Consider the following 22,176-nt stretch of genomic DNA (forward strand, 5'->3'; position numbering starts at 1 on the left):
TATGGCCCGGCCCATATGCACGCAGGCAGAAAACAAATAAAAAATGGTGTGGCCGGAAGCGGTCAAGTGACGGAGAAGCTGAAACTCAATGTCTAAGGTTCGAAGGTAATGAAAAACACGATCATTGCTCCCGGAGAGGGAGAATGGACGATGGCATAGGCAGCGTGACAAATGACATGTCTCTGTTCAATCCCCTCTATCATAAAAAAACGTGAATCGTGGGATATTGAAGAAGCACATTCCATCGAGAGACTCCACCAATCATTGGAGTTCAGACAGCCGGCAGTTGGCTGCCAGACCATAGTAGATGGAGGCTCTCTTCCTGCCCGAGCTCGGGGCCGGCAGAAGTCGTTGCTTGCATCGAAATGGCCAGATATGCTCACGGCTTAAGTAACATCGTTCGCCAAGTCAGAGCATGGGCTGTTCGATCCAAGGAAGAAGAGGGAAACAAAAGCCAAGGAATACCCGACGTCATCGCGATAATACCGCATCCACGCGCATCCACGCGCACACAGACAGCATGGCAGGAACGCACAGCGTTTCGACCAGGTACCCCTGAAAGAAAGCCCAAGGGCCCTGGATGCCGCAGGCCGGGCCCATGCCCCACTAGGCGAGGGCGTAAGAAAAATTGAGCCTCAAGTGTTAGGTTAGTCTTTAGTCCAGCTGCCAGCCGATAGCCGGCGGCCAGGCATTGTGATGGATACTCGCGCCTACAAACATACTCATATGCTCCCCTCGGAGAAAGCTTCACCACGGTGGAACTCTAGACTCATGGCCCAGATCGATCAAAGAAGAATCCCAATTCGAACGCTGCCGGGCTCCCGACTGGCAAAGGCAAATACGGCGAGAGTGTTTCTCAACCACGTGGGCCGCTCCATTGCTCCATCATTCCGTCCCACGAACGGAGAGAGGCGGAGACGGACCGAGCATCTACACACGAATTTACAAACTAGGTAGGAGCTGGGTGTGATCAGCACATTACTAGAGCAGTAAGAAACATCAGCTGTCAGTTGCTCAGATCAAACCACTTCAATTATATGTGATCAACACCGGGCTGCTGCTTTATGTGGTACGAAATTGGAGTTGCCCTGATAGCTTGAGATCTACATATACAACAGCTCATGGATGCATGTCGTTGTCCCCAGCCCTTTCTCCTAACGTCCCGGGAATTCGGCATTCTCGGTTGACTGTAGAGAAAGGAGAATAGCATTCTTTCTATCGGAAATAGAAACTAAGGCCGGGCGGCTGGATCCGAATCCCTCAGGACCCCGTGCAACATGTATCACTTACACCATATTATTAGTATTGCTGATTGACAAGTCATAGGAATGAGGGGTTATTGGTGGCTAGGTAGAAAATGGTGGTTTTATTGTAAGCTATAGCTCGTTTCGAGTGATTGCTTTATATGGAAGCCAATGCGAGCCGCTCCGGGGTATATTTAGTCTCGCAATGTTATTGTAAGGGGTATTTCAAACTGGCGATACTGCTACAGGAGCAGTTTGGCGCCGCTAGACTCATGATGTATCTGCACTGGCCTGATCATCTTTCCCCGTAGTAGGAGCAGTAGCCATCTCGCCTGCAAGGCCATCCAGAAAGTCCCCAGCCAGCTTCTCCGCCCTCTTCTCGCCGATCTTGCGCCTCCGCTCCTCGATTTCTCTCTTTCTCTTCTCTTTCTCCGCCTGCCGCTCGCGCCGTATGCGCTCTGTGGTCTCGCGTTCCGCCGTCAGGCTGTCCATTTCCTTCCGGCGGCTCTCCTGATCCTTGCTGAAGTGGAAGAAGCCGACGCCCTTGTTGCGGATCTCGGCATTGCCGTCGTAGTGCGTGTCCGCCGGCGGCGTTGGTTCGCGGTCGCGCTTGGCCGCCAGCTCCTCCATCTTGTCCCATGCCGCGTCCTCCGGATTGAACGCGTGGCTCTGGATCGCGTCGCCGTAGAACACCTTCTCGGGGGCCCGGGGGCGCGCGCTCATGCGGTCGAGCTCCTCGGCGCCCAGCGCGCGCCGCTGCTCGATGCGCCGCTGCCGCTCGTACTCAGCGCGGGTCCCGCGCCTCGTGCGGCCGAAGTCGTCTTTGTACTCGATGATCTCGTCGTCGGCGGGGTCGTGATCGTCGGAGTCGGACGAGTCGCTATCCACATCGGGATACTTGTCGTCCTGGTCCTCAGGGTTCTTCAGCGCCCATTTGGCATCGAAGTCCACTAGAGGCGCTGTCTCGCCCTCCTTGGCAATGTAATCTCCACGTTTCATGGCTGTGTATAGACGTGCTTTCTCTTGCATCTTGCGCCGCGCCCGGTCAAAGTCATATTTCTCTTCTTCGGTGCCACGGACATCTTTAAGATTAATGCCCTTGCTAGAGGTGGGAGCCTCCTTTGTGTTTGCAGACGAGGCGTTTTTCCGTTTCGCTTTGACGTTGAATAAGTCGTCGCTCTTTTTCGGGCGTGACCGGCCTGAGGAGGATGATGCTGCTGTCGGCGCAGCAGACGAGGGTGTTGAGAGGAGCGATGTGAGCTGTGACGTGAAGGCAAGCGAGCTGGACAGAGGAATCTCCTTCTTTTGTCGCTTAGCTGGCCGCTGGCCATAGAGATTTGGGTCTTGGGGCATGGCAAAGGACAGCGAGTCTGAAGAGCCGGGGAATGATTAGAAATGTGAATCTATCCTTCGTTAATCGATTCGCAGGCAGACATTTGATGCGCCTGTATGTTATTGGGTACATCAACGTTAGATAACCGGTACACGCGAAGGAAGCCCCACCAAATTTAAGCTCCAGGCCTTTCACTTTCAGTACGTCCCCTAATTCCAGCTGTTGCCCCGCGATCGGCCAAGGGCATTTGGAAATACACGTCAACCCCACGCTCTGTCTGAGAACCTCGATCAGCAATCACTAGAATCACCATTTTGCCATAGTCTTTATAACCAAACCTGGTAATCTGCAAAATGTCGACAAACCAAGTATACATTGCCATCATTGGTAAGCTGAATTTTCGCTTCATCCGCATGGCTTTGCTAAATTTCTAACACTACGCTCTTTACAGGCGCCGGAGGGGTTGGCAAGTGTTTCTTGTCCCAGCTACAGACACTGGCAGCTCGACGACCCGTCCCCAAGCTCAACCTGTGCTATATCTCTACGAGCAAGAAGGCTCTTTTCAAGCAGGACTATAGCCCCATTCCTTACGAGAGCGCCCTCAACGATCTTTCCGCCTCTTCAGCTGCCCCGCTCGACCTGACTAAAATTGTCGATTACCTCGCTGCTGCCCCTTCCAAAGCCGTACTGGTCGATAACACCAGCTCCCAAGATGTCGCCGACAAGTATCCCGAGTTCTTGAGCCGTGGGATCAGCGTAGTCACCCCCAACAAGAAGGCCTTTTCCGGCTCCTACTCGCTATGGCAAAACATCTTCACTGCTGCCGCCACTTCCGGGGCTAAGGTCTACCACGAGTCCTCGGTTGGTGCAGGTCTGCCTGTCATCTCCACGCTCAAGGACCTTGTCGACACTGGTGACGAGGTTACCAAGATTGAGGGTGTTTTCAGCGGTACCATGTCGTTCCTTTTCAACTCTTTCGCTCCTCTCGAGGGATCTGGCGGCAAATGGTCCGAGGAAGTCAAGAAGGCCAAGGAGCTTGGATACACCGAGCCTGACCCCCGTGATGACCTCAACGGTCTTGACGTGGCCCGAAAGTTGACTATTCTTGCTCGACTGGCTGGTCTGCCAGTTGAATCGCCCACCTCATTCCCCGTCCAGAGCTTGATCCCCAAGGAGCTGGAATCCGTGGCTAGCGGTGACGAGTTCCTCCAGAAGCTCCCCGAGTTCGACTCCCAGATGGAGGAGACCAAGACGGCAGCTCAGAACCAGGGCAAGGTGGTGCGCTTTGTCGGCAGTATCGATGTTGCTACAAAGTCCGTCAAGGTCGGACTGGAGATGTTTGATCGATCGCATCCCATTGCCGCACTCAAGGGAAGCGATAACATCATTAGCTTCTACACTAAGCGATATGGTAGCAACCCGCTCATTATTCAGGGAGCTGGTGCTGGTGGAGATGTAACGGCAATGGGTGTTACGAGCGATCTGGTGAAGGTTCTGTCCCAGATCTAGAACAATATGTGGCCAAGAAAGTTCCGTAGCACAAAAGCTATATTGTAAAGCTGCACGTTCGTAGTCTAACCACGTTGTAATAACCTCTCATTGTGAATATCATCAAGTGTCGGATGTAGTCGGAAATCCGGCACGCCTCGTTCCAGCGAAAGGCTGGCTGCGACCAGTAAGCTGTGCGTTGGAGGAGCCGGTAGATATAGCGAACGGTGGGCTCTGTTTCTGGTCGCTTGCCTGCGCGGAGCTCGGCTGCAGCTGGGTGGGCGTGTGGACAGGCCGGGCCAGACGACAGAGCCAGAGACAGAAGTCGAATATGATTAAACAGATGACGGGAACGGCGAACGAGAGGCTAGCTAGTTTCTAGAGACGACGAAAGTCAGCATCATGTCCGTGGCCGGCATGCATAGCTCTTGTAAGACATCTGCAGACTTACAAAAAAGAAGGCAACCCATCGCACCAGACCCCAGATAGTAGCAGGGAGCAAGCCGTCCGTCGGGAGGACGCTAGTATACCAGGTCATGATCTCGACACCAGAACCCATCGCGGAGTCCATCAGACACGAAAGACGACGGGGAACCTTTGGCCAGAATGCTGCGCGATTCTCGACAGCAACGGACGGGCGAAGGGGCAGAGCCACAGAGGGATGGGATGAGGTACGATAGAGGATTGTAGGGATAGTCGGCGTATGTAATCGCTATCGTTCAGCCCTTGAAGATCGACGCTGCAGATAGTGGAAGGGATCGGATGAGCTAGCCAGGTGTGTGGTGGAGTGGCGTATTGATTATTGATTGGCCCGAGTCAGGTGAAAGCTCAGGATAGAAGCCTGAGAAGATTATTGACAGGCGACGAGAGATTTATCTACGACTTGGGCCTGGATGGCTATGCGAGCGTTATGCGCGTGTTATTCGGATCTTGGACGGACGGGAATCCGAATCAAGGAAAAGGGGAAGGGCAAGCACAGCCCGATCATTTGACTACAGTTGGATCTGGGGGACTGACTGCATGTGATTTCGATGGCGAAAACGATTCGATGCGTTCCGTCTGTAATATTCAAGGGGCAGCGGCAATAATCAGAACCACGTCGCAACCACAACAAGCAAGGGAAGAAAGCAAGGGCGGCCTCGTTCCTGAAGATCCGACCCCCTCCGACCGGGTGTGCCTGGATTCGGCAATTTAACAGGCTGAAGCTGTCAATGCTTAGGCGTATTCTATTAATATCTAATATGTGTATATCTCCAGTAGCATTGTACAAAGTTGGAATGTGCTTAGACAAGCAACAAGTCCACTGGGAAGCAATTGCAGTAATCGGAGGCCAGGACTGCACTGCCCTTGGTTGCTCATCAAATGCGTTTCCAGACATCTATTTCTCCTAAGCCTCGGTCCTCGGGGTGGCTCTTTTTCTTCTCCCACAATGTGAGCGAGAATCAGCCCATTCCACACTGCCAACAACATCCACAAACTTATGATGGCAAGCTCACGATATGCACATGCCGGTAAGTACGTCAAATCCAATTGATGCGCCAGGGGCGGCTACCAACCTAGCGTGTCCTGCCCTATTTCACCGCCCAAATTTGATAGTCGGTATTGTAGCGCAACCAGGATCCCTTAGGAGATCATGAGATGGAACGAAGAGCTGCGAGTGGCATGACGGACACTCCACACTACCGCCAATTGACTGTTCATCCCACCCATTCTCCCGTGCTGGCTGGCTTCGAGATCGAATCCGATCCCAGGGCTCAACCCAACCTTCCAAAGAAGTGCGCAGCAGGCGTCTAGTTGTGCTCCATCGCGTGTGCCTGTAGTAACCGTACCGGGGGTTGTTGATATGGCAGCCGCTCCGTGGGCCGGCGTGCCCAGCAACGAGCAGTTCTTCGTCTTGCTCACCGGTGCCAACAGGTAAATTTGATACTTTTCCACCCGTGAGCGCCACCAGAAGAAGAAGACTCGGTATCCAGAGAGAGAGAGACAAAATGTGTGTGTGCATGTGTATACGTATGTGTTTCTAACGGAGAACCCAGTGGTGTCGGCCAAGGCATCTGCCAGCGTCTGATCGACGAATTCCTCGCGACCCGCCCCCTCTCGGCCCATCTCGTCCTCATCCCGACGACGCGCTCGCCCCAGAAGTCGCGCGAGACCATCGAGAGCCTCCGGGCCTACCTGGCGAACGCCGCCCAGACCTCGACCAAGCTCCGATCCCGCGCCGGCCCGGACTTCGACCCCGACGCCGCCGTCGCCCGCGTCCACCTGCTCGCCGTCGAGGTCGACCTGTGCAAGTTGCCCTCGGTGTACGACGCCGCCGCCAAGCTGGTCGGGGGTCGGGCGCGCGACCCGACGGGCTTCGTGGCCGGCGGGCAAGACGTGACGATCCCCAAGCTCGACGCCGTCCTGTTCAATGCGGGTTACGGCGGCTGGGACGGCATCAAGTGGTTCGAAGCCGCCAGGCAGGTCTTCACAGTCGGCTTGGTGCAGGCGACCACATTCCCATCTTTCAAGTCGGCGCAGGCAGGCCACATCCTGCCGCCGCAAGAAGCCTCGGGAAGTAAGTCGGGAGAAGAGGACGGCAGCAGCAGCAAAAACAGCAGCCAGCCCGTGTTGGCCGAGGTTTTCTGTGCGAACACATTTGGTCACTACGTTCTGGCCCACGAGCTGATGCCTCTATTGACCCGGACGGACCCTAGCGAGCCCGCCGCAAGGGTAGTCTTCACCTCGTCCATCGACGCCGAAGAGCGCCATCTCGACCTGGACGACTTCCAGGGCTTCAAAAGCACGGCCGCCTACGAGAGCAGCAAGCGCGTCACGGACATTATGTGCCTAACCTCGGAGCTTCCCAGCGTCCAGGCCGTCTCCTCATCGTACTTCTCATCCGGAACGGCATCTTCCTCTTCCCGAAAGTACACCAAAAGCCGCGCCTGTACCTGTCGCACCCCGGCATAGTGTGCACGCCCCTCTTCCCCCTCAACGCCTTCCTCTTCTTCTTCTACTACTACGCCATGCTCCTCTCGCGCCTCCTGGGCTCCCCCTGGCACGGCGTCGACCCTTACGTGGGCGCCTGCGCCACCGTCTGGCTTGCGCTTGAAGACGAGGCGACCCTGGACGCGAGCGGTGCGCAGCGCGTCAAGTGGGGCTCCGCCGCGGACCGGCATGGACGCGCCGACCCCAAGAAGACCGAGGTCGAGGGCTGGGGCTGGGAGGGCAAGACCGAGGACGCCGAGGCCCTCAAGCGCGACGAGGCCAGCGGAATCCTGCGGAAGCTCAAGGGACGCAAGTGGGACGCTGTCCAGCTGACCGACGAGAAGAGGCAGAAGTTTGAGGAGGACGGCGTGCGGTGCTGGAAGGAAATGGAAAACCTGAGGATGCAGTGGGAAGGCATCATGGGCCGTCGTCCGGGCCCCGAGAAGAATGGCAAGGCCTAAGAAGAGCAAAGATAACCCTGCTTTGTTTCCTTAGGCATACTCGGAAGAGTTTCTGATTGAAATTCCCGGTATCATACAGGGGATTTACTGTCCTACCCACATCTTTTCTCAGGGCCTGGGTGTGCCCTATTCGAACTAGATATAGACTATAGCAATGTTAATTCGATATTTCTGACGTAGCATCTATATTCATATCTCGTGAGGCTTCATTGGCAATCATCAGTATTCCTCTGGCGACATCAGCCTTTCCAAGCTATCCTCATTATTCTAACACCTCAGTCCATGTCTCGCCTCATTACAGCATTTGTAATTGGGAGTTCCAGGGGCTCTCAAAAACGATAAAAGGGTGGTATAGTACTAGTTCTCTTGAAAATGTATAGAACACCAAAAACCAACGGAAGTCTGGATCATAATGGCCAGTTCCGCGCAATCATCATAAATACAAGATGAACAAAAAAAAAGAGAATGAATAACATCATATATCACAACCCGCTAACCCAAACTCCATGATGCATTCCCTGGCCAAATACATCTGTATACCCTCTTCCCGCCCCTTACACAGCAGGAGCAGCAGGCGAGCGGTCCTTGTCGCTACTCGTCCGCCTCAGATCCACGTACTCGCTGCGGCCAAACAGCCCAAGACAAAGCGGCAGCGGCACAACGGCCAAGGCCACCACGGCGTGGAAAATTAGGCTTTTCTCCATGTGGAGCGGCGGGTTCGCGTCGGGGCCGGCCTTCAGGGCGTCCGAGATGAGTATGAAGCAGCCGCCGAGCAGCTGGCCCGAGGCCCAGCCCACGGTGCTAGTGACCTCGGGCGAGCACGGGTGGGCCAGCTCCGTGAGGAATTCGAGGGCGACGGGCACCAGCGAAAAGGACGCGGCTCCGAGCACGGCGAGAACCACGTAGGGACCCGCTAAGCCGGCGGCGTCATGGGTGCCCGGCATCCAGATGAAGACCAAGTACATGAGGCCGATGACGGGGACCAGAACCTTGATCGCCAGCAAGAATGCCTTGGTGCGGTCGAGTATCGGAGAGGAAATGGCCGACGAAACTAGGCCAACGACGATGAGGACGGCGCCTGCGATGCCGGCCTCGTCACTCGTGTACCCATGGGGCATCATGGTTTGGTTCAGGATGGTCGAGATGCTGTTGAAGAAGCCGACGTAAACGCCGAAGGGGATAAGGATCATCCAGATCTCGGGGATGCGAACGACGCGACGGATCGAATCTCCCAGCGGCTCTTTGGGCGAGCTGCCCGACGACGCCGCAGGCGTAGGGGCGCAGCTGGTGTGAAGAGGGAGGGAACCGCGATGACGGTTGCGATGATAGAGACATAGAGCACCGCACTAGAAACGTCCCGAGGGCCTTCGACCATGAATGGCGTGATGAGCTGCCCCAAAGCTGCCCCGAAAGGATTGGCCAAACTCATGAGAGCGGTGGCCCCTACACGGCCCCTGCTGGTGAACCAGAGGTCCGAATAGGTCGTAGGTGCGCTCAGGACAAAGGTCTGGGCAGCGCCTGTGAGGACTTGGCCGAACATGACGACGCCGAAGTTCCCGCCATCACTGGAATGCGAACCGGCAAAGCGGATCCAGTTTCCGACCAATACCAGCACGGATGCCGTCACGATGGACAGCTTGGGACCTTTGTGGAGAATATATATGGCGATAGGACTGGTGGCGACGAAGACAAAAAGAAAGCCTGTAGAGAGCCAGTTGATAGCCGACTCGCTGACGTTATAGTATGTCGCCGAGAACTGTGATACAGGCGAAAAGGTGATCCACTAGAATGGAGATAACAATATTAGTCGCCACTCAGCCGGATGCAATATATATATATAGGGCTCTGAAGCGCCAGCCGGACTTTTTGGGTTTGTTGGTGTAGCCGACCGAATTGGTCGCTGACCATCCATCACATCACAGCCAACCAAAATATTGGCCCGCATATAACAGCATTCGTCGTCGCAGCGTGCCCCAACATACACTAGGATGTATAGAAGGGAGAGTCCAGATCTCTGCCAACATACATCCACATCCCCTTCGGAATGCGATATGAAGAGAAGCGCGCATGGTTCGTTGGCGACAGGCCCAGGATCCATGATGGGGCTCGAAGAGGAAGAAGACGGAGAATTATACTTACATCCCAGCTCACAATGATGTTTAGCAAGGTCAACTGCACTAAGCCGAACCACCTCCTTTTATATGTGCGATAGACCACGCCCGCGCGGATGCTACCCTCTTCGCCGTCTATATTGTTGGTGGACGCCAGTACGGCATTGTCGTCGCCAACCTCGCCGTCGACGTAGAACGTGTGATCAGGTCGCTGCGCAACGCCGCCGCTCTTGAAATCGCCGCCGTCTGGGGAGTCTTTGGAGCCCTGCGTGTTGGTGCGCTGGTGCGTCATTGTTGTCGTCGACGTGGGAGACAACTCGTCGTTCCTGCTGCTGCTGCTGCTGATCCTCATGGCGCCCAGGGCATAGGACTGGTCCGCTGTGTTGTCGATGTGATAGTAGGAGGGGCAAGTGATAGAGGCGGCAAGTCCTTCGTTTCCTTTGGCGCCGTCGTCTTCTTCCTTGCGAAGAGGTTGTTCATGTCGGTGCGCGGTGCGCGGCATTTGGGGAGCGGGGAGGTGCCGTCCTTATGAGTGATGGGCCGGTGCGTGTCGTCGACTTCCCTTTTCGACCATCTAATCACTGCCACATGCGGTCGCAGTTACAGCGAAGGTGTGTGTAGAGACCAAGGGTTTCCACGGGTCCCGTTGTCCGTCAGTAGGACAGTCTGGACACCACCACCACATGCGACACTGGCCCCGGAAACGCCTGTTTCTAGTGGTGGCATTAGTGGGCGGGCGGGTTTCTCGACGAGGGTTGGGGCGCTGGTTGGCTCGCGGGCGCCGGGCGCATTGAAAAAGGTAATGGGGCTTCGGTAGGCCGGCGACAGAAGTGGTCTAGCAGTGGGCTCCCCTGGAAGAATCAGATCTGGGGAAGCTAGTAGCCTTAGAACGACCGGGCCCGACACAAAGTATCGTCAATGGCCCGTCTCTTATTCTGTCGACATCGACATCGACATCGACAGACAGCCTGGCTCCTTATTATACACGCGACGGATGGCTCAAGTCAACTTGCGCTCCTTTTGACGAGGGAAAGAAAACACTTCGACGCTATCTCGTTTGTTCGAGTGTAGCAGGAATTCTCCGTCCACTATACGCCGTCGTGTTTATGCACGACCATCACGGCCAGGGTCTATTCTGATTTCGTCTAATCATCCGACTTGGCTGCGACCCCACCCCATCAATTAAGATCATGGGCCCGGAAAAAAGCACGCGAAATATGTACATACATACGTCCGTGAACAAGAATCAATTAGCCAGCTTCTCGAATATAACTGAGTATTCTTCCTCTCTCTCCAAGAATAAGCAATAACACATTGAAACGAGCTCGCCAACAGAGCATCCCTTGCGCTTGCGTTACAGCCCCCCCAAGCCTTCCTATTTCATGCAAGGCATATCCCGTGCAGCGTGCATCCTTAGATTGGCGTGCTCCCCAAAACGAAACTTCCCCTAGCACCGGGAGGGCTTTTGCTTTCGGTATGAGTTCTGATCTGACGAGGGGCTTGCCGAGGAGATTGCCGCCATTTCCCCATAATATTCTCTGAAGAGTAGGCCACTGCTGGCAACGTCTCTACCTCGCCAATGAACGACACGCCGCGTAGGTAATAGACGGGTCTATAGCTATTACCAAGAGACACAAGCTTCGGGGGGCAACTTGCACACCAGCTGTAGTAGGAAGCCATCGCCTAGGAGTCGTCCCTCGTTTCTTAGTCCCGGTCGTCTGGGTCAGGGGAAACGACCGTCTGAGAATCGTCCGATGGCAGACTCCCAGCATCGGGTGTAGTATTACACACTAAGTAGGCGAGGCCTGTAACTCTCGGCTCTTTCTCTTTCTCCGCATGTCTCGGCAACATTGTTTAATCGATTACTTTTGATTCATATATATGTCAATAACCATTTGATGTATAGGAGTATTTCCTTGCACCTTTCCAATGGATTGCTACCAAATGTTTTTTTCCTAGACGACTAGCAAGTATGGTATCTAACCAACTAAATGCCTGAGGACATTTTCCTTAGGGAGGAAACACAAGTATCAGGATCTGCTCCCTCTGACTCCAGGGGGCCCATATAGGACAGATGCAGGTTTTTACAACCCAACAGGTAGGATTTATGCATGCAACGGCATGAGGCTCTCGCCATCCCAGAAAACGAGACAAAGCAACGGGTAGACCCCATATTCACGCATTGCCAATGGCAAGGCCATCCATCACTAAAGTGCAATTTCGGTTCTGACGAGCTCTGAACTTGACGATGCGTGCCCCTGAGCCACAAGAGGGCCTGCTACAGCAACGTATTGTGGTCCATATATTAGCATGAAACACTCAATCCTAAAGGCTTAGATATATCGTAACATGTCCGTTTCCTAGCGTAATCAGCAGTGTCGGAGGAGCCGGCACGTTCAAAGCTCTGGGCAGGCAGGAATGAGAAATCTAATTGTCTTTGTTGTATGCGGTATGTATGATACAAGAGCGGGTGAATGCTGGGGGTCTATCAGACAGCATTGCTGGGTCTTCCTGAGCCGCATCTCTCCATGTGTTACAAGAACCACCGCGAGGTCGACAACGCATGGGTCGTGACTCGAGCGGTTGGCTGGGAAGTCCCCCTCATGTCCCATGGTTGTCAGCACCGTGGCCACGCATTATCTAGACGATGGATTTGCGCAGTAATTGGCGGCGAACGCCCCGGTATTGGTCGGAGCTGTTTATTTGAGGGTAGCCCACAACTTGGGAGCAGCACATTGAGTGGCGCAGTGAGCGAGGTGGAAGACTATAGTTGGAGCACATTCTGGTCAGCGTGGTTCTTGGTGAAGCCCGGGTAACCGCAGCATCAGGGAATTTTGGCTGCGCAGGCTGGTAGAAGGTAACAGAACGACTGGAGACACTCACATTCCTCAACACAGTCCTCCTTGGCACCGCCATCCTCTTCTTGCTTAGTGACTCGCTCAACACACTCATCGAAGTGGTGCTTGGCCGGGGAGCATTGCTTGGAGTTCTTGCACTCTAGGGGACGGTCAGTATACATGAACAGACCATTGTCGGTTATGACGTCTTCAAAAACTAGACGTGGCCATGCCCCTCTCTGTGGGCGGATGTATTCGGGGGTCGTATGGCAGGCTACGAACCTTCCTCGAGCGTCTCCTTGGGGTCGACGATTTCCTCTTCGTCGTCCTCCTCCTCTTCCTCGGCGTCGTCTGATGAATCCTCGTCCTTGGACTCTTCGGCCTTCTCGTTCTTGGACTCCTGTCGATGACGCAGATAATTAGCTCAAGTCCCTTTGGTTTGCGACAAGTCTGTTCCGAAGCTGCAGAGAATGAACATGCGATCTGGATGGCCAATTCAAGACCCCAGCTACGCAGGCATTTCGGAAGGCCGAGGATGGGCCAGAGTTCATGCAAATGCTTCGGGGGCAGGTGAAAATTGCAGTCGTACCTCAGCAGGAGCTTCGGCCTCGGCGGTGCTCCAAGGGGCGGCCGCGTCGACCAGGTCGGTGAAGGTCTCCCAGATGCCCATGGTGATCGAATTGACTGCTAGTGAGTACTGGCCAATGGCAGGACTATTGTAGGGTTGAGCGATTGGTTTGGTGATGGTTGAGCCGTACGATGCAGGTTTACAGTTCCGACTTCACTTAGCTCTTGAGAAATTAAACCACCATCTTCCAATTGGCTCGCTCTGATTGGCTCCGAGGCCCAAAGCTGCTGCTGACTAGCGTCACGTGACTACAGTTACCCGATATCACCCTCAAGCTTGCAATCGTTATTCGGTATGTGATGATTATGTAGCCAAACATACTTGATCTTGCTGGATCACGCATCGCAAGCATAACCTCTTGAAATTGAAACATCTTGGCTCAAAACGCTACATACATATTTCAAACTGCACACCCAACTTCCTATTGTATAGTCGGGACTAAATCTGCCGTGTGACATAAAAATAGACAATCCCACCCAATAACGCCCATCTATAGCTTCAAGTAGTGCCGGAGTCTTGTGTAGTGGCTGGCATTACGTTCGCCAAGTATACGGCGGTGCTTCGTGTCCGCACTTCGTGCAACAACGACAGGTATGCAGTGTACGAAACCAGCTGCTCCTGGGTACATGTGCCCCAGACAATACCATGCACAGCAGATTCGACGTAATTCTTTCTCTGCCTTTCTCTCTTATAGACAAAAACTTCATGCGAGCAATAACGACAGAGCATAACGCCAGTGGTACCGTGTCTCACCTACGCTCATTCTCCTGCCGCTCGCGCTCGTCGAACTGCATCTCGACCGCCTGCATTTGTGCGGCGTCGTAGTCTGGCGGCGGCTCGTCCGGCAGTGGTTGATTCGCCTGCTGTTGCCTGGCTGCTTCCTCGGCTCTCTCTTCCACCTGGGCCTGCTGCTGATGATCGCGCGCCGGCTGCTCGAACTCGGACGCGCGGGGCGAGTACTCGGGGAGGTCCTCTCCGTGCACCATGTTCAGCATGTTGGTTTGGCCCGTCTCACGCGCGAGCTGGGCGTAGTGGTATACGCGCTCCTTGATCTTCTCATACTTGATGGCCCAATCGCTATGCCCGCCGTCGTTGAAAACCAGTTTCATGTTGACCCTGGTAAAGTCGGCCGGGATGTGGCCTCCTGGTACAGGCTTCACAGAAGTTTCCCAGAACGAAGCCCCAAAGCCGCCCCAAGTGGAGCCGGTGCAGCCATCCTGGGCATTGATGATTGTCGTTGCGAAGGACTGAAGCTGATCCGTAGGCGTGGCTGGTAGGTATATGAGCTGTGGAGCTGGTTAGAGTCTGGGTTTTCATTGCACAATGTACGCGCGTTCGTCCATAAGCTCACTCTTTGCGTTGTGATGAAGGCGGTGCCACGATCACACTTTATCGACAGAGGAGAGACTCCCGGGGAAGGCGACGGCGCCGAGACCTCCAATGCCACTCGACCTTGGGTCCTGTGCTGTATGGTCTCGTTGGGCAGTGGCTCGAAACCGCCAGCCCGGGTGAGCATCACCCAACTGGCACTCAGGTCAGAATCATCCTCGAGGGCGGTGTTCTGGGCGAGTAGGATGCCCGCGTGCTGGTCATGGTAACCATAGTCCATAGTGACCCCGGGTAAGATAGTGGTGCGAATAGTTGAAGGCACATAAAGCGGGGACCCATGTGGCTCGAGGAAGGGTGGCTTACCAGACCAGGAGCTACATCGGTATGGAGGAGGCTAGGAGATGGGTGAAGAAGGGCGTACAGTATGGCCGGAGGGGGGAGAGGTAAAAGTCAGACTTACTTTATCGACATTCTGGGATGAAGCAAGTAGTATTGGAAGGCTGACCAGGTGTGTTGCTGTGGTCGAAAGTGGTTCCTATCTCGTCTAGAAACAGTACCTTTGACTGCCTTGGCCTTCTCATAGGGCACCGGGCGGGCGAACTGGTCCAGAGCGGGACGGCCTGCAAGGCTCGCTCAGGTTTCAGCAGATCTAGTCGTAGGGGATGCAAGTGTGGGCCGGGCTTGTCCGCAAGCTGCTTAGCCCAGAGGTCGCTCAGCCGAATATGCCCGTCAAAGGCATCCAGTATGGCCAGTGTCCGGTGAGGTGGAGGCGCTTCATCAGCCGGGGGGTCGTTCTTTGAAGCGGCGAGACTGAGGGGTAGCGAGTAGGGTAGTACCTCCCACTCTAAGCGCTTTTCTCTGTCACGGGTATAGGTGAGAATGTGAGCATGTGTGGCCTGCTAGTGCGTATCGGCCAGCGCGCAAGGATAGGGGTGGCCAGTGGCACGTTTGGATCCCGGGAGGCGAAAATTATAGGGAATGCCTGGGTGCCTTGGTGCTTGGAGTATGTAGAGGAGGACGGCATGTACGATGGAGGGGCACCGACGTCTGGACGTTCCTGAGTTAGGACCAGTCGCCAGTAAAAGCAAGTCGCCCTTTGGTCTGTCGCGCCTTGATTGCCAATGGCTGGATGCATGCAGGCTACTGTTAGCGGATACTCAGAAGAGCAGGATTGCTTCCAACCCTCCGTCGATCGTTTTGATTGGTGTGATGCTACGTATTGATTGATATTGATTGTCTGGTCGTACGCCAGGCACATGCAACTTGCAGCAATCCGGCCCAATGCGCCCGTCTGATTGACTGAACCGATCCCCTACACTCCTCCAAGGTTTCTTGGGACTGCGGGGCGGTTGTTCTGGAAACAAACACCCAATATTTCCAACTCCAAAGGCAAGCCGGTAGATGCTGCCTTACTTGCATGGAGGTACATGTAATACTACCGAACGCCGACTGTGGTGGATATGGATGTGGTGGTTGTGATTCGACGCTGACTCGCCCAGTCACGCACACGCAGCCTGCCTACTTACCACCTCAAAGACACGAAACTGTGTTGCAGGTGACCTTCGCATCTACACGTAGCCATCGCGAAAAGACACAGCAAGTCGAACATGGTGAGTGGGTACTGGCCGTGCTAGGCTAGCAGCCCTACTAACTTTGGCTTGCAAGTCCTGCCTGCCCAATCTTCCAATATCAGTTCCATGTCACACACACCGGGTCTGGGAGATCCGGATCTGCCGTCATGTCATCAACATGACACCCTGCCAGCCCGGAAACGCCATTTGCTTTTCGATGCAGTGTCTACTCGGCCGAAACCCCCCAAGAAGCAAGCAGCAAGCTATACAAGGCGCGCGGGTATTGCAGCTGACAGCACGCCAGAGGGGCAGTGGCGTCAGGGTTTTACATCGTTTCGATAACCCACGATTGCCAACTGCCAACCACACCCCTGTGCTCTTACACGGTCACAACGGCCTGGTGGAGCACTGCTCTCAAGCTTCTTGGGCCACCTATAATGGGATCAGCAATACCTTCCATATTTGCTGCCAAAGCCACCAAGCTCACCAGATGCCAGGCTTCCCCCGCCTTCGTATGGCTTGTCGGTACAGGATGACGCGTCTAGGTATACCATCAACGAGGCCCCCAAGCCACACCGAGAATCGATCGCCCAGCCCTGTAGTGATACCTCGTTGGTCCTTTGCATGGGGGGGCTGCAATTCATCGGCCTAACTGCTTTTCCCACGAGAGCAGAAGACACTCGCAAGTAGCAGGTGGGCCTGGGTGGTGACCTGCTGAGAGGTGCTGAAGTCGTGGCCACCTCTCCATGGCTGGCCGGCACGCCTTCTGCTCAGCATTCTTTCCCGATGGGCCTTTCGAATACCCAGGCCTCATCGGCCACGAGTCTGGCGGGTTTTCGAAGTTCACTGGACATCAAATGGCACGCGCTTGTGCAATTTGCCACTACTTATGGGATGAGCGTTGTCGTGCTACTCTGCCCCCATTGCACGACTAGTCAGCCATGTAGCAACATCATTCGGTCCTCAGGAAACGGATGACATGGCACTAAAGTGTAATATTGTAGGCCCTGGCACCTGGCTGCTGGCCTAGGAGTCTGTCCGTGCTTTCTCTACCGCAAAGCTAATGTCACGCGAGAAGAAGTAAGGTGGGTGTAAGTTGGTGGGAGCGGTTCGAGCTGACGGCCGCACATGCCTTAACCCTATCACAGACTACTCCGTTCGGCTGGGTGGCCGTTTACAGCTCAGCAGTCTGACACCAACACTTTACGTATCAGAACCACCACTCAGCATTCTGCAGTATCATTGGCCGTCCGATATGTCTCACCGGCTTTAAACGAGCCTCCGAGGAACTTGGCCGACCCCTGAGTTGCTCCGCCCATGCCCACAGCGATCAATGACTCTCAGCAACGTATCTCGACACATAGAAGTCCGCCGCTGGTGGGCAGCTTCTTGCGGATCGCCCGGGACCTCGCCATGCGGAAGTCGCCCGTCCTGCATACAAACAAACAAACCACGGCTCTTGAGACACTTGAACGGCGATATTCGGTGGTTCTCCCATACCATTTTGATCTCAGTATGGATACACAAAGACGAGCCGATGGTCATGTCAATAGCTCAGAAACATGATTTACAGGTGAGTCATTGCAGTATCGGGGGCTTCCTCCTTTTCAAACTCATGAGCTTCCAGATCTCAAGGTTGTTCTACTTGCCATATCCTCGGTACATGTGACAGCAACCGTGTTCTTCATTGGACCACCATGTGTACCGTGAACTTTCGTATGGAAACTCCCTTTCCACCGATTCGTCTGTATTCGGCTATCTAGCGATCTACCAGGGCGCCGGAAAAACCAAACTTTCGTCGTCAGTGCACACCGGCCACGTTCTGTGTCCCGAGGTGAAGTTTACATCCGCATGTCGCCCGGGGCACCGGGCGGGGGGCGCGCCTTTGCTCAGCAACGCTGCCACCAATGGCCTGGTCGCATTCGACAAAAGCGGTGTGTGACAAGCCAGGGGCTCCAATGCTGTTTACCCCGGTCAAGCCTCCGAGCCGGGTCCGCGCCCTAGCCAGGTGGCGGCCCAGCCAAGCAAGTTGGAGCCCTTCCATCGGGTCTCGGCCAGGAACTGCAAAGTACGGTACAGGACACCAAGCTTTTTTTTCCCTTTTCTTTTTTTCTTCTTCCTGTTGGCGCTCTGACCTTCCTCTTTCTGTTTTTCCTTCCTCTTGTCCTAGAGGATCTACATACCATAACCCCTGAGTGGTCCGAATCGTAAATTGCAGGGGTGGTGGGTTCTTCTTCTTCACCGGTCTTGCCACCACCGACTTCGCCCAAACCTACATGGCGTATGGAGCACTTTGCATAGCCATGTTCGGCATCTATCCTTCCTCCTTCTTCTTTCTGGCAGGAGGTTGGGACGCCTGTCAAGCCCGCACTTAGGCCCCCCGGCGGATATGCCCGTCCCGGAACGGAGCGCCTGTCAAGTAAGGTTTAGTTAGTCACCGTTGGTTTTGGCCCGCTTCTCTACAACAGAGCGAGCGCACGCGCTCCAGATCATAAGGAGTATGGACCAGCGTAGGATCCGCTGCGGCGATGGGAGACGGTGCATAGGTGGCTTCGAGGGGAAGAAGAGTCTTGGGTAAGTAAGAGGGTATGCTGTTGTGTGAACACGGAAGACTACATGCATAGAAGTGACAGCCTATCCCCAGTGAGCTGAGGTGTTCTGACTCCCTACGAAATATTTGTTCAGGTGGGACGATGGACGCGAACTATCGATCACGTTGTTGCCAAGAGAAGAAATTTCCTTAATCGTACGTACGTGTCTGTGTATGTATACCGTTGGATTCGTCATGTCATTCAATCGTAAAAAAGCACCAACACTGTCTAAGTAGTTGCTTCTTCAGGATACGCGTTTCCCCTCCTCCCTCCTCCATTTCCCTCCCATCTCCTGACAGCACTGTTTGACGCACCCTCCATCCTCGTCCCGTATCGGCTCCCCCAACGGCGGCTTGGGGGCTGCAAGGAACAGCAAGAAGAGAGTTCAACCAGAAAGGCCAGACAGAGGGGAAGGGGAGCGAAATAGCAGGGACGGTTGATTAGAAGAGAGGTGGGAGGATGGAGGGGAAAGAGGCCGAGTGGGAAATTGCAAATGAAAAACGCCCCCTTTGATAACCGTCAACCCTCGTTTGCCCATAACCATGAGGAAAATAGAACACCAACAATCAAGCCAAAAACAGGGATTCTCCCAAAGAGTACAATCTCATCCATATACAAACTCCAACAGGAAATGACGGTCGCGTGGATGTCCCCGTGACAAAAAGACTTACTCCATCCATATGCTTCGGTTTTTTTTGTCGGAATGTCGCGAGCTGATCGAGATGATATACAGTCAGACTATTTGCTCTGGGTGTTTCTTCACAGGGCCACCTAGTGCAGGCTCGGCCTTGTCCTTGTTCCACCGTAGCAGCAATCTCTCGCGCTACGAGAGCCAATTCATAGCACTATTGTTGTTATTGTTGTTGTTGTTGGCTCCGACTCCTGCAGGCCTGCCAAACCCGCCGCCGGGGGTGGTAACGGGGGAGACGTGGGCGTCGAAGGCGAAATCCAGCTTCGGCATCTCGATCTTGGGCGGGGGTTGGGCGGGCTTGACCCCCTTCTTGTTTTGGTTGTCCTTTCCGGAAGGTGGTCTCTTGGTAGGGCTCTTAGACTCTGCTGGCGGCCCGTATCGGACGTCCTTAACACCCCAGCCATCGTCGGATGCAGCGGCCACCCACGTTCGCAGAGCATCGTGGACACCCGGGTAAAACTTTTCCTTGCAGAGACGCATGGAACCGCCCATGCATCGCTCCCAGCCCGAGATGCGGAAGAGGTTGCGGAGCTCGTTTCGTTCCTTCGTCGTCGGGGTACAGGCCACGATGGCGTTCAGAAGATCCAGGTGCGAAGCCAAGTAGTTGGTTGCGTCCCATTCGACACCGCCAACGTACGGAGCGGCAGGAACGGGCGGTCTTTCCTGCGGGAAATGTGTCTGCATGTAGAGCATGCTGTCCCCTGCAATCTTCGCTGAAGCGGCCGCATCGCGCTCCTTATCCCTAGGCAGGTACACGACGTTCAGGTGGTGGAGGAAGATCCAGAAAACCTCCTTCGTGACACCAATAGCTTCTTTGCACCACACCCTATATGGCCGCTCGCGGCGCATCTCCAGAACGAAATCGACGGGTGCCTCATCATCCTTGGGCTTGGGATCATGTAGGTGAGCCAATACCGTTCGGGCGCGAACCATGCGATCTTGCGGAGGCGCCGACTGGATATAAGTGAAAAGAACCGACGTGATGATACCGCGAGTGGTGAACTCGCTGGGCCCCTTCTTCTCGGGGTCAAAGATGAGGTGCAGCAGAGCAGGGAACAGTGTCGATTGCTTCGAGTGCAAGTACTGCAGTGCCAGGGCTGTCGTGCAAAGAGCTTTCAGACAAAGAAGGTTCTCGTGGAGAAGGGCATCTTCGTGCTCCTCTCTGCAGATACGTATTAGTAACAAGGGACGCCCAGAGATGTAGACGTTGTGCTGGCAATCATGACTTACCTCCACTCAACTTCCATAGTTCGGTGAAGCAGACTAACAATCTCTTCCATGCCGCCTTGGCGTACGAACTCGTCGGTCCACGACACAGTCTCGTTTCGCAACAACAGCCGTAGCTTATGCAATTTGCCGACCTCTACCTGTTGAGGCTTCTGCACTTTACGCAGGTAGCTCACAAAGTCCACGGGGCCTTGCTGGGCTTGCTGCGACTTGATCTTGGATAGAATGCCACCGCCGAATCCCGAACTGGAAGAGGACGGTCTGTCGAATGTAACACTTTCCGATGACTTGGTCCGGAAATGCCGTCCTATGGTACCGTCACTCTTCTTCTTGGTAGGCGAGTTGGGCTCGGATTTCTTTCCGCTGTTTCTCGAAAAGGTGAAGCTTCTGGGACGGGCTTTCTTGGGCTTCGCTTCTTCCTCCTGGCCCTCGTTAATGCTCGAGTCGCTGTCGTTCGTGCCGGGCCGGGCGGTGGATGCCTTGGTCTCGGCCCAGTCTTGTCGGATAAATTCCATCTTGATGGTGCTCGTCAGGTTTCGCATCTTGTACCGCTGGTGTTCCGGGATATTTCGCCGATCCAGCATGGCCTCTAGATGCTTATCGATGTCTTTGGGGTCCAGGGAGAACTCGGACGACTCCGGCTGGGAAGAAGTCGACGATTGTTTGGGCTTAGAGCCGCCGCCGAAGCCACTGGTGAACATCTTAAGTCCCCGCTGTGTCTTGGACGGCAAAGGGAGCTTCTCGCTGTGGTAACCAGGTCTCGTGCTGTCCGCGGATTCCGACGAGTTTTTATTCTCGAGCTGTTTCGCAGTGTATTGGACGTGGTACGACTGGGGCCGTGGCTTCTTCATAAAGGCTGGGTTCGTGACGTCGCTAGTGGAACTATTCTGCGAGCCTGCCTGCCCGGACCCAAACACACCGCCGTTGCCCGGTTGCTCCAACGCCCCGCTAGAGAATTGGGCGTAGATGGGCGGGCGTCCTTCCTGTGACGGTGCTGTCACTGAGCTAGGAGGCGTTCGGTTCTCCTTGTCTTTGCGGGTGCCTACCACGTCGTCCTCGCTCTGCAGCTGGTGCAGAGTCTTCAGGCTCTTCGGCCTGCCCAAGAACGAAGCCAGGTTGGTAGCCGATTTGGTCTTCTTGGGTTTCGTGGGCGACTCGTTCTCCTTCTTGTTGTTCAGGGCGTATTGGCCCATGCTTTCCGAACTAGAGGCCGAGTCAACCCTCGTCGTTGATCTCGCAGCGATGGGATTGCCTTGAGTCTTGAGAGGCGAAACGTGTCGCGAAGAAGGGCGGGATTGGTCGGTTTGCTTGCTGGGAGAGCGAGAGCCGGGTGCACCAGCACCGTCCACGCGGTTGTTCTGGATCTCGCCCAAGGCAGGTGGTCGGCGTGAGAAATTGGGGAATTGCATATCGATCGTGGCCGGAGTTTGGGGAATGACGTATGGAAGGGCAGTGGTAGAACTCGACTGCATGGGCGGGATCACAGCGGCATCGTTCGGGTGGTTGCGACGGCCCATGAAGGCCCTGAGAACGCTAGATTTGGATCGTTGATGGCCATGTTTGGGCGGGGGAGGCGGTTGGTTTTCAAGTTGATATTGGTCCTGGCGATGCTGTCTAGTGGGCTGTTGAGGATTCCCTATGGAAGCCATGGTGTTTCACTGCTCCAGTAACGGTGGCTTGTCGAGCCAAGTTGCC

The 22,176-nt window shown here is 54.8% G+C and overlaps 8 protein-coding genes across 8 annotated transcripts; 2 read left to right on the forward strand and 6 right to left on the reverse strand.

The window, feature by feature from the left end:
• Positions 1 to 1,514: 1,514 nt before the first annotated feature.
• Positions 1,515 to 2,597, reverse strand: PG998_013393 (uncharacterized protein; the record flags this gene model as incomplete). Its single annotated transcript, XM_066880209.1, has 1 exon — positions 1,515 to 2,597. One exon carries the CDS (start codon positions 2,595 to 2,597, stop codon positions 1,515 to 1,517), a length of 1,083 nt encoding a protein of 360 aa, XP_066724348.1.
• A 333-nt stretch (positions 2,598 to 2,930) lies between these two features.
• PG998_013394 (Homoserine dehydrogenase) lies at positions 2,931 to 4,086 on the forward strand (the record flags this gene model as incomplete). Its single annotated transcript, XM_066880210.1, has 2 exons — positions 2,931 to 2,964; positions 3,029 to 4,086. 2 exons carry the CDS (start codon positions 2,931 to 2,933, stop codon positions 4,084 to 4,086), a joined length of 1,092 nt encoding a protein of 363 aa, XP_066724349.1.
• Positions 4,087 to 4,188: 102 nt separating this feature from the next.
• On the reverse strand, positions 4,189 to 4,624 carry PG998_013395 (uncharacterized protein; the record flags this gene model as incomplete). Its single annotated transcript, XM_066880211.1, has 2 exons — positions 4,189 to 4,443; positions 4,517 to 4,624. 2 exons carry the CDS (start codon positions 4,622 to 4,624, stop codon positions 4,189 to 4,191), a joined length of 363 nt encoding a protein of 120 aa, XP_066724350.1.
• A 1,284-nt stretch (positions 4,625 to 5,908) lies between these two features.
• PG998_013396 (uncharacterized protein) lies at positions 5,909 to 7,496 on the forward strand (the record flags this gene model as incomplete). Its single annotated transcript, XM_066880212.1, has 3 exons — positions 5,909 to 5,979; positions 6,102 to 6,876; positions 6,915 to 7,496. 3 exons carry the CDS (start codon positions 5,909 to 5,911, stop codon positions 7,494 to 7,496), a joined length of 1,428 nt encoding a protein of 475 aa, XP_066724351.1.
• A 554-nt stretch (positions 7,497 to 8,050) lies between these two features.
• PG998_013397 (MFS general substrate transporter) lies at positions 8,051 to 10,109 on the reverse strand (the record flags this gene model as incomplete). The annotated part of the gene is made up of 3 exons (XM_066880213.1): positions 8,051 to 8,842; positions 8,944 to 9,279; positions 9,636 to 10,109. 3 exons carry the CDS (start codon positions 10,107 to 10,109, stop codon positions 8,051 to 8,053), a joined length of 1,602 nt encoding a protein of 533 aa, XP_066724352.1.
• A 2,197-nt stretch (positions 10,110 to 12,306) lies between these two features.
• On the reverse strand, positions 12,307 to 13,114 carry PG998_013398 (uncharacterized protein; the record flags this gene model as incomplete). The annotated part of the gene is made up of 4 exons (XM_066880214.1): positions 12,307 to 12,371; positions 12,491 to 12,604; positions 12,727 to 12,844; positions 13,034 to 13,114. 4 exons carry the CDS (start codon positions 13,112 to 13,114, stop codon positions 12,307 to 12,309), a joined length of 378 nt encoding a protein of 125 aa, XP_066724353.1.
• A 707-nt stretch (positions 13,115 to 13,821) lies between these two features.
• PG998_013399 (uncharacterized protein) lies at positions 13,822 to 15,143 on the reverse strand (the record flags this gene model as incomplete). Its single annotated transcript, XM_066880215.1, has 3 exons — positions 14,862 to 15,143; positions 14,424 to 14,775; positions 13,822 to 14,358 (listed from the first exon to the last, which is right to left on the reverse strand). The coding sequence occupies exons 1-3, from the start codon at positions 14,870 to 14,872 to the stop codon at positions 13,822 to 13,824; spliced, it is 900 nt and encodes a 299-aa protein (XP_066724354.1). The 5' UTR covers positions 14,873 to 15,143.
• A 4,243-nt stretch (positions 15,144 to 19,386) lies between these two features.
• Positions 19,387 to 22,130, reverse strand: PG998_013400 (GTPase-binding rid1; the record flags this gene model as incomplete). The annotated part of the gene is made up of 2 exons (XM_066880216.1): positions 19,387 to 20,416; positions 20,485 to 22,130. The coding sequence occupies 2 exons, from the start codon at positions 22,128 to 22,130 to the stop codon at positions 19,387 to 19,389; spliced, it is 2,676 nt and encodes an 891-aa protein (XP_066724355.1).
• Between the last annotated feature and the right edge of the window lie 46 nt (positions 22,131 to 22,176).

This window comes from Apiospora kogelbergensis, assembly GCF_038363985.1.
Source record: "Apiospora kogelbergensis strain CBS 113332 chromosome Unknown utg000009l_segment0_segment0, whole genome shotgun sequence".
NCBI lineage: Eukaryota > Fungi > Ascomycota > Sordariomycetes > Amphisphaeriales > Apiosporaceae > Apiospora > Apiospora kogelbergensis.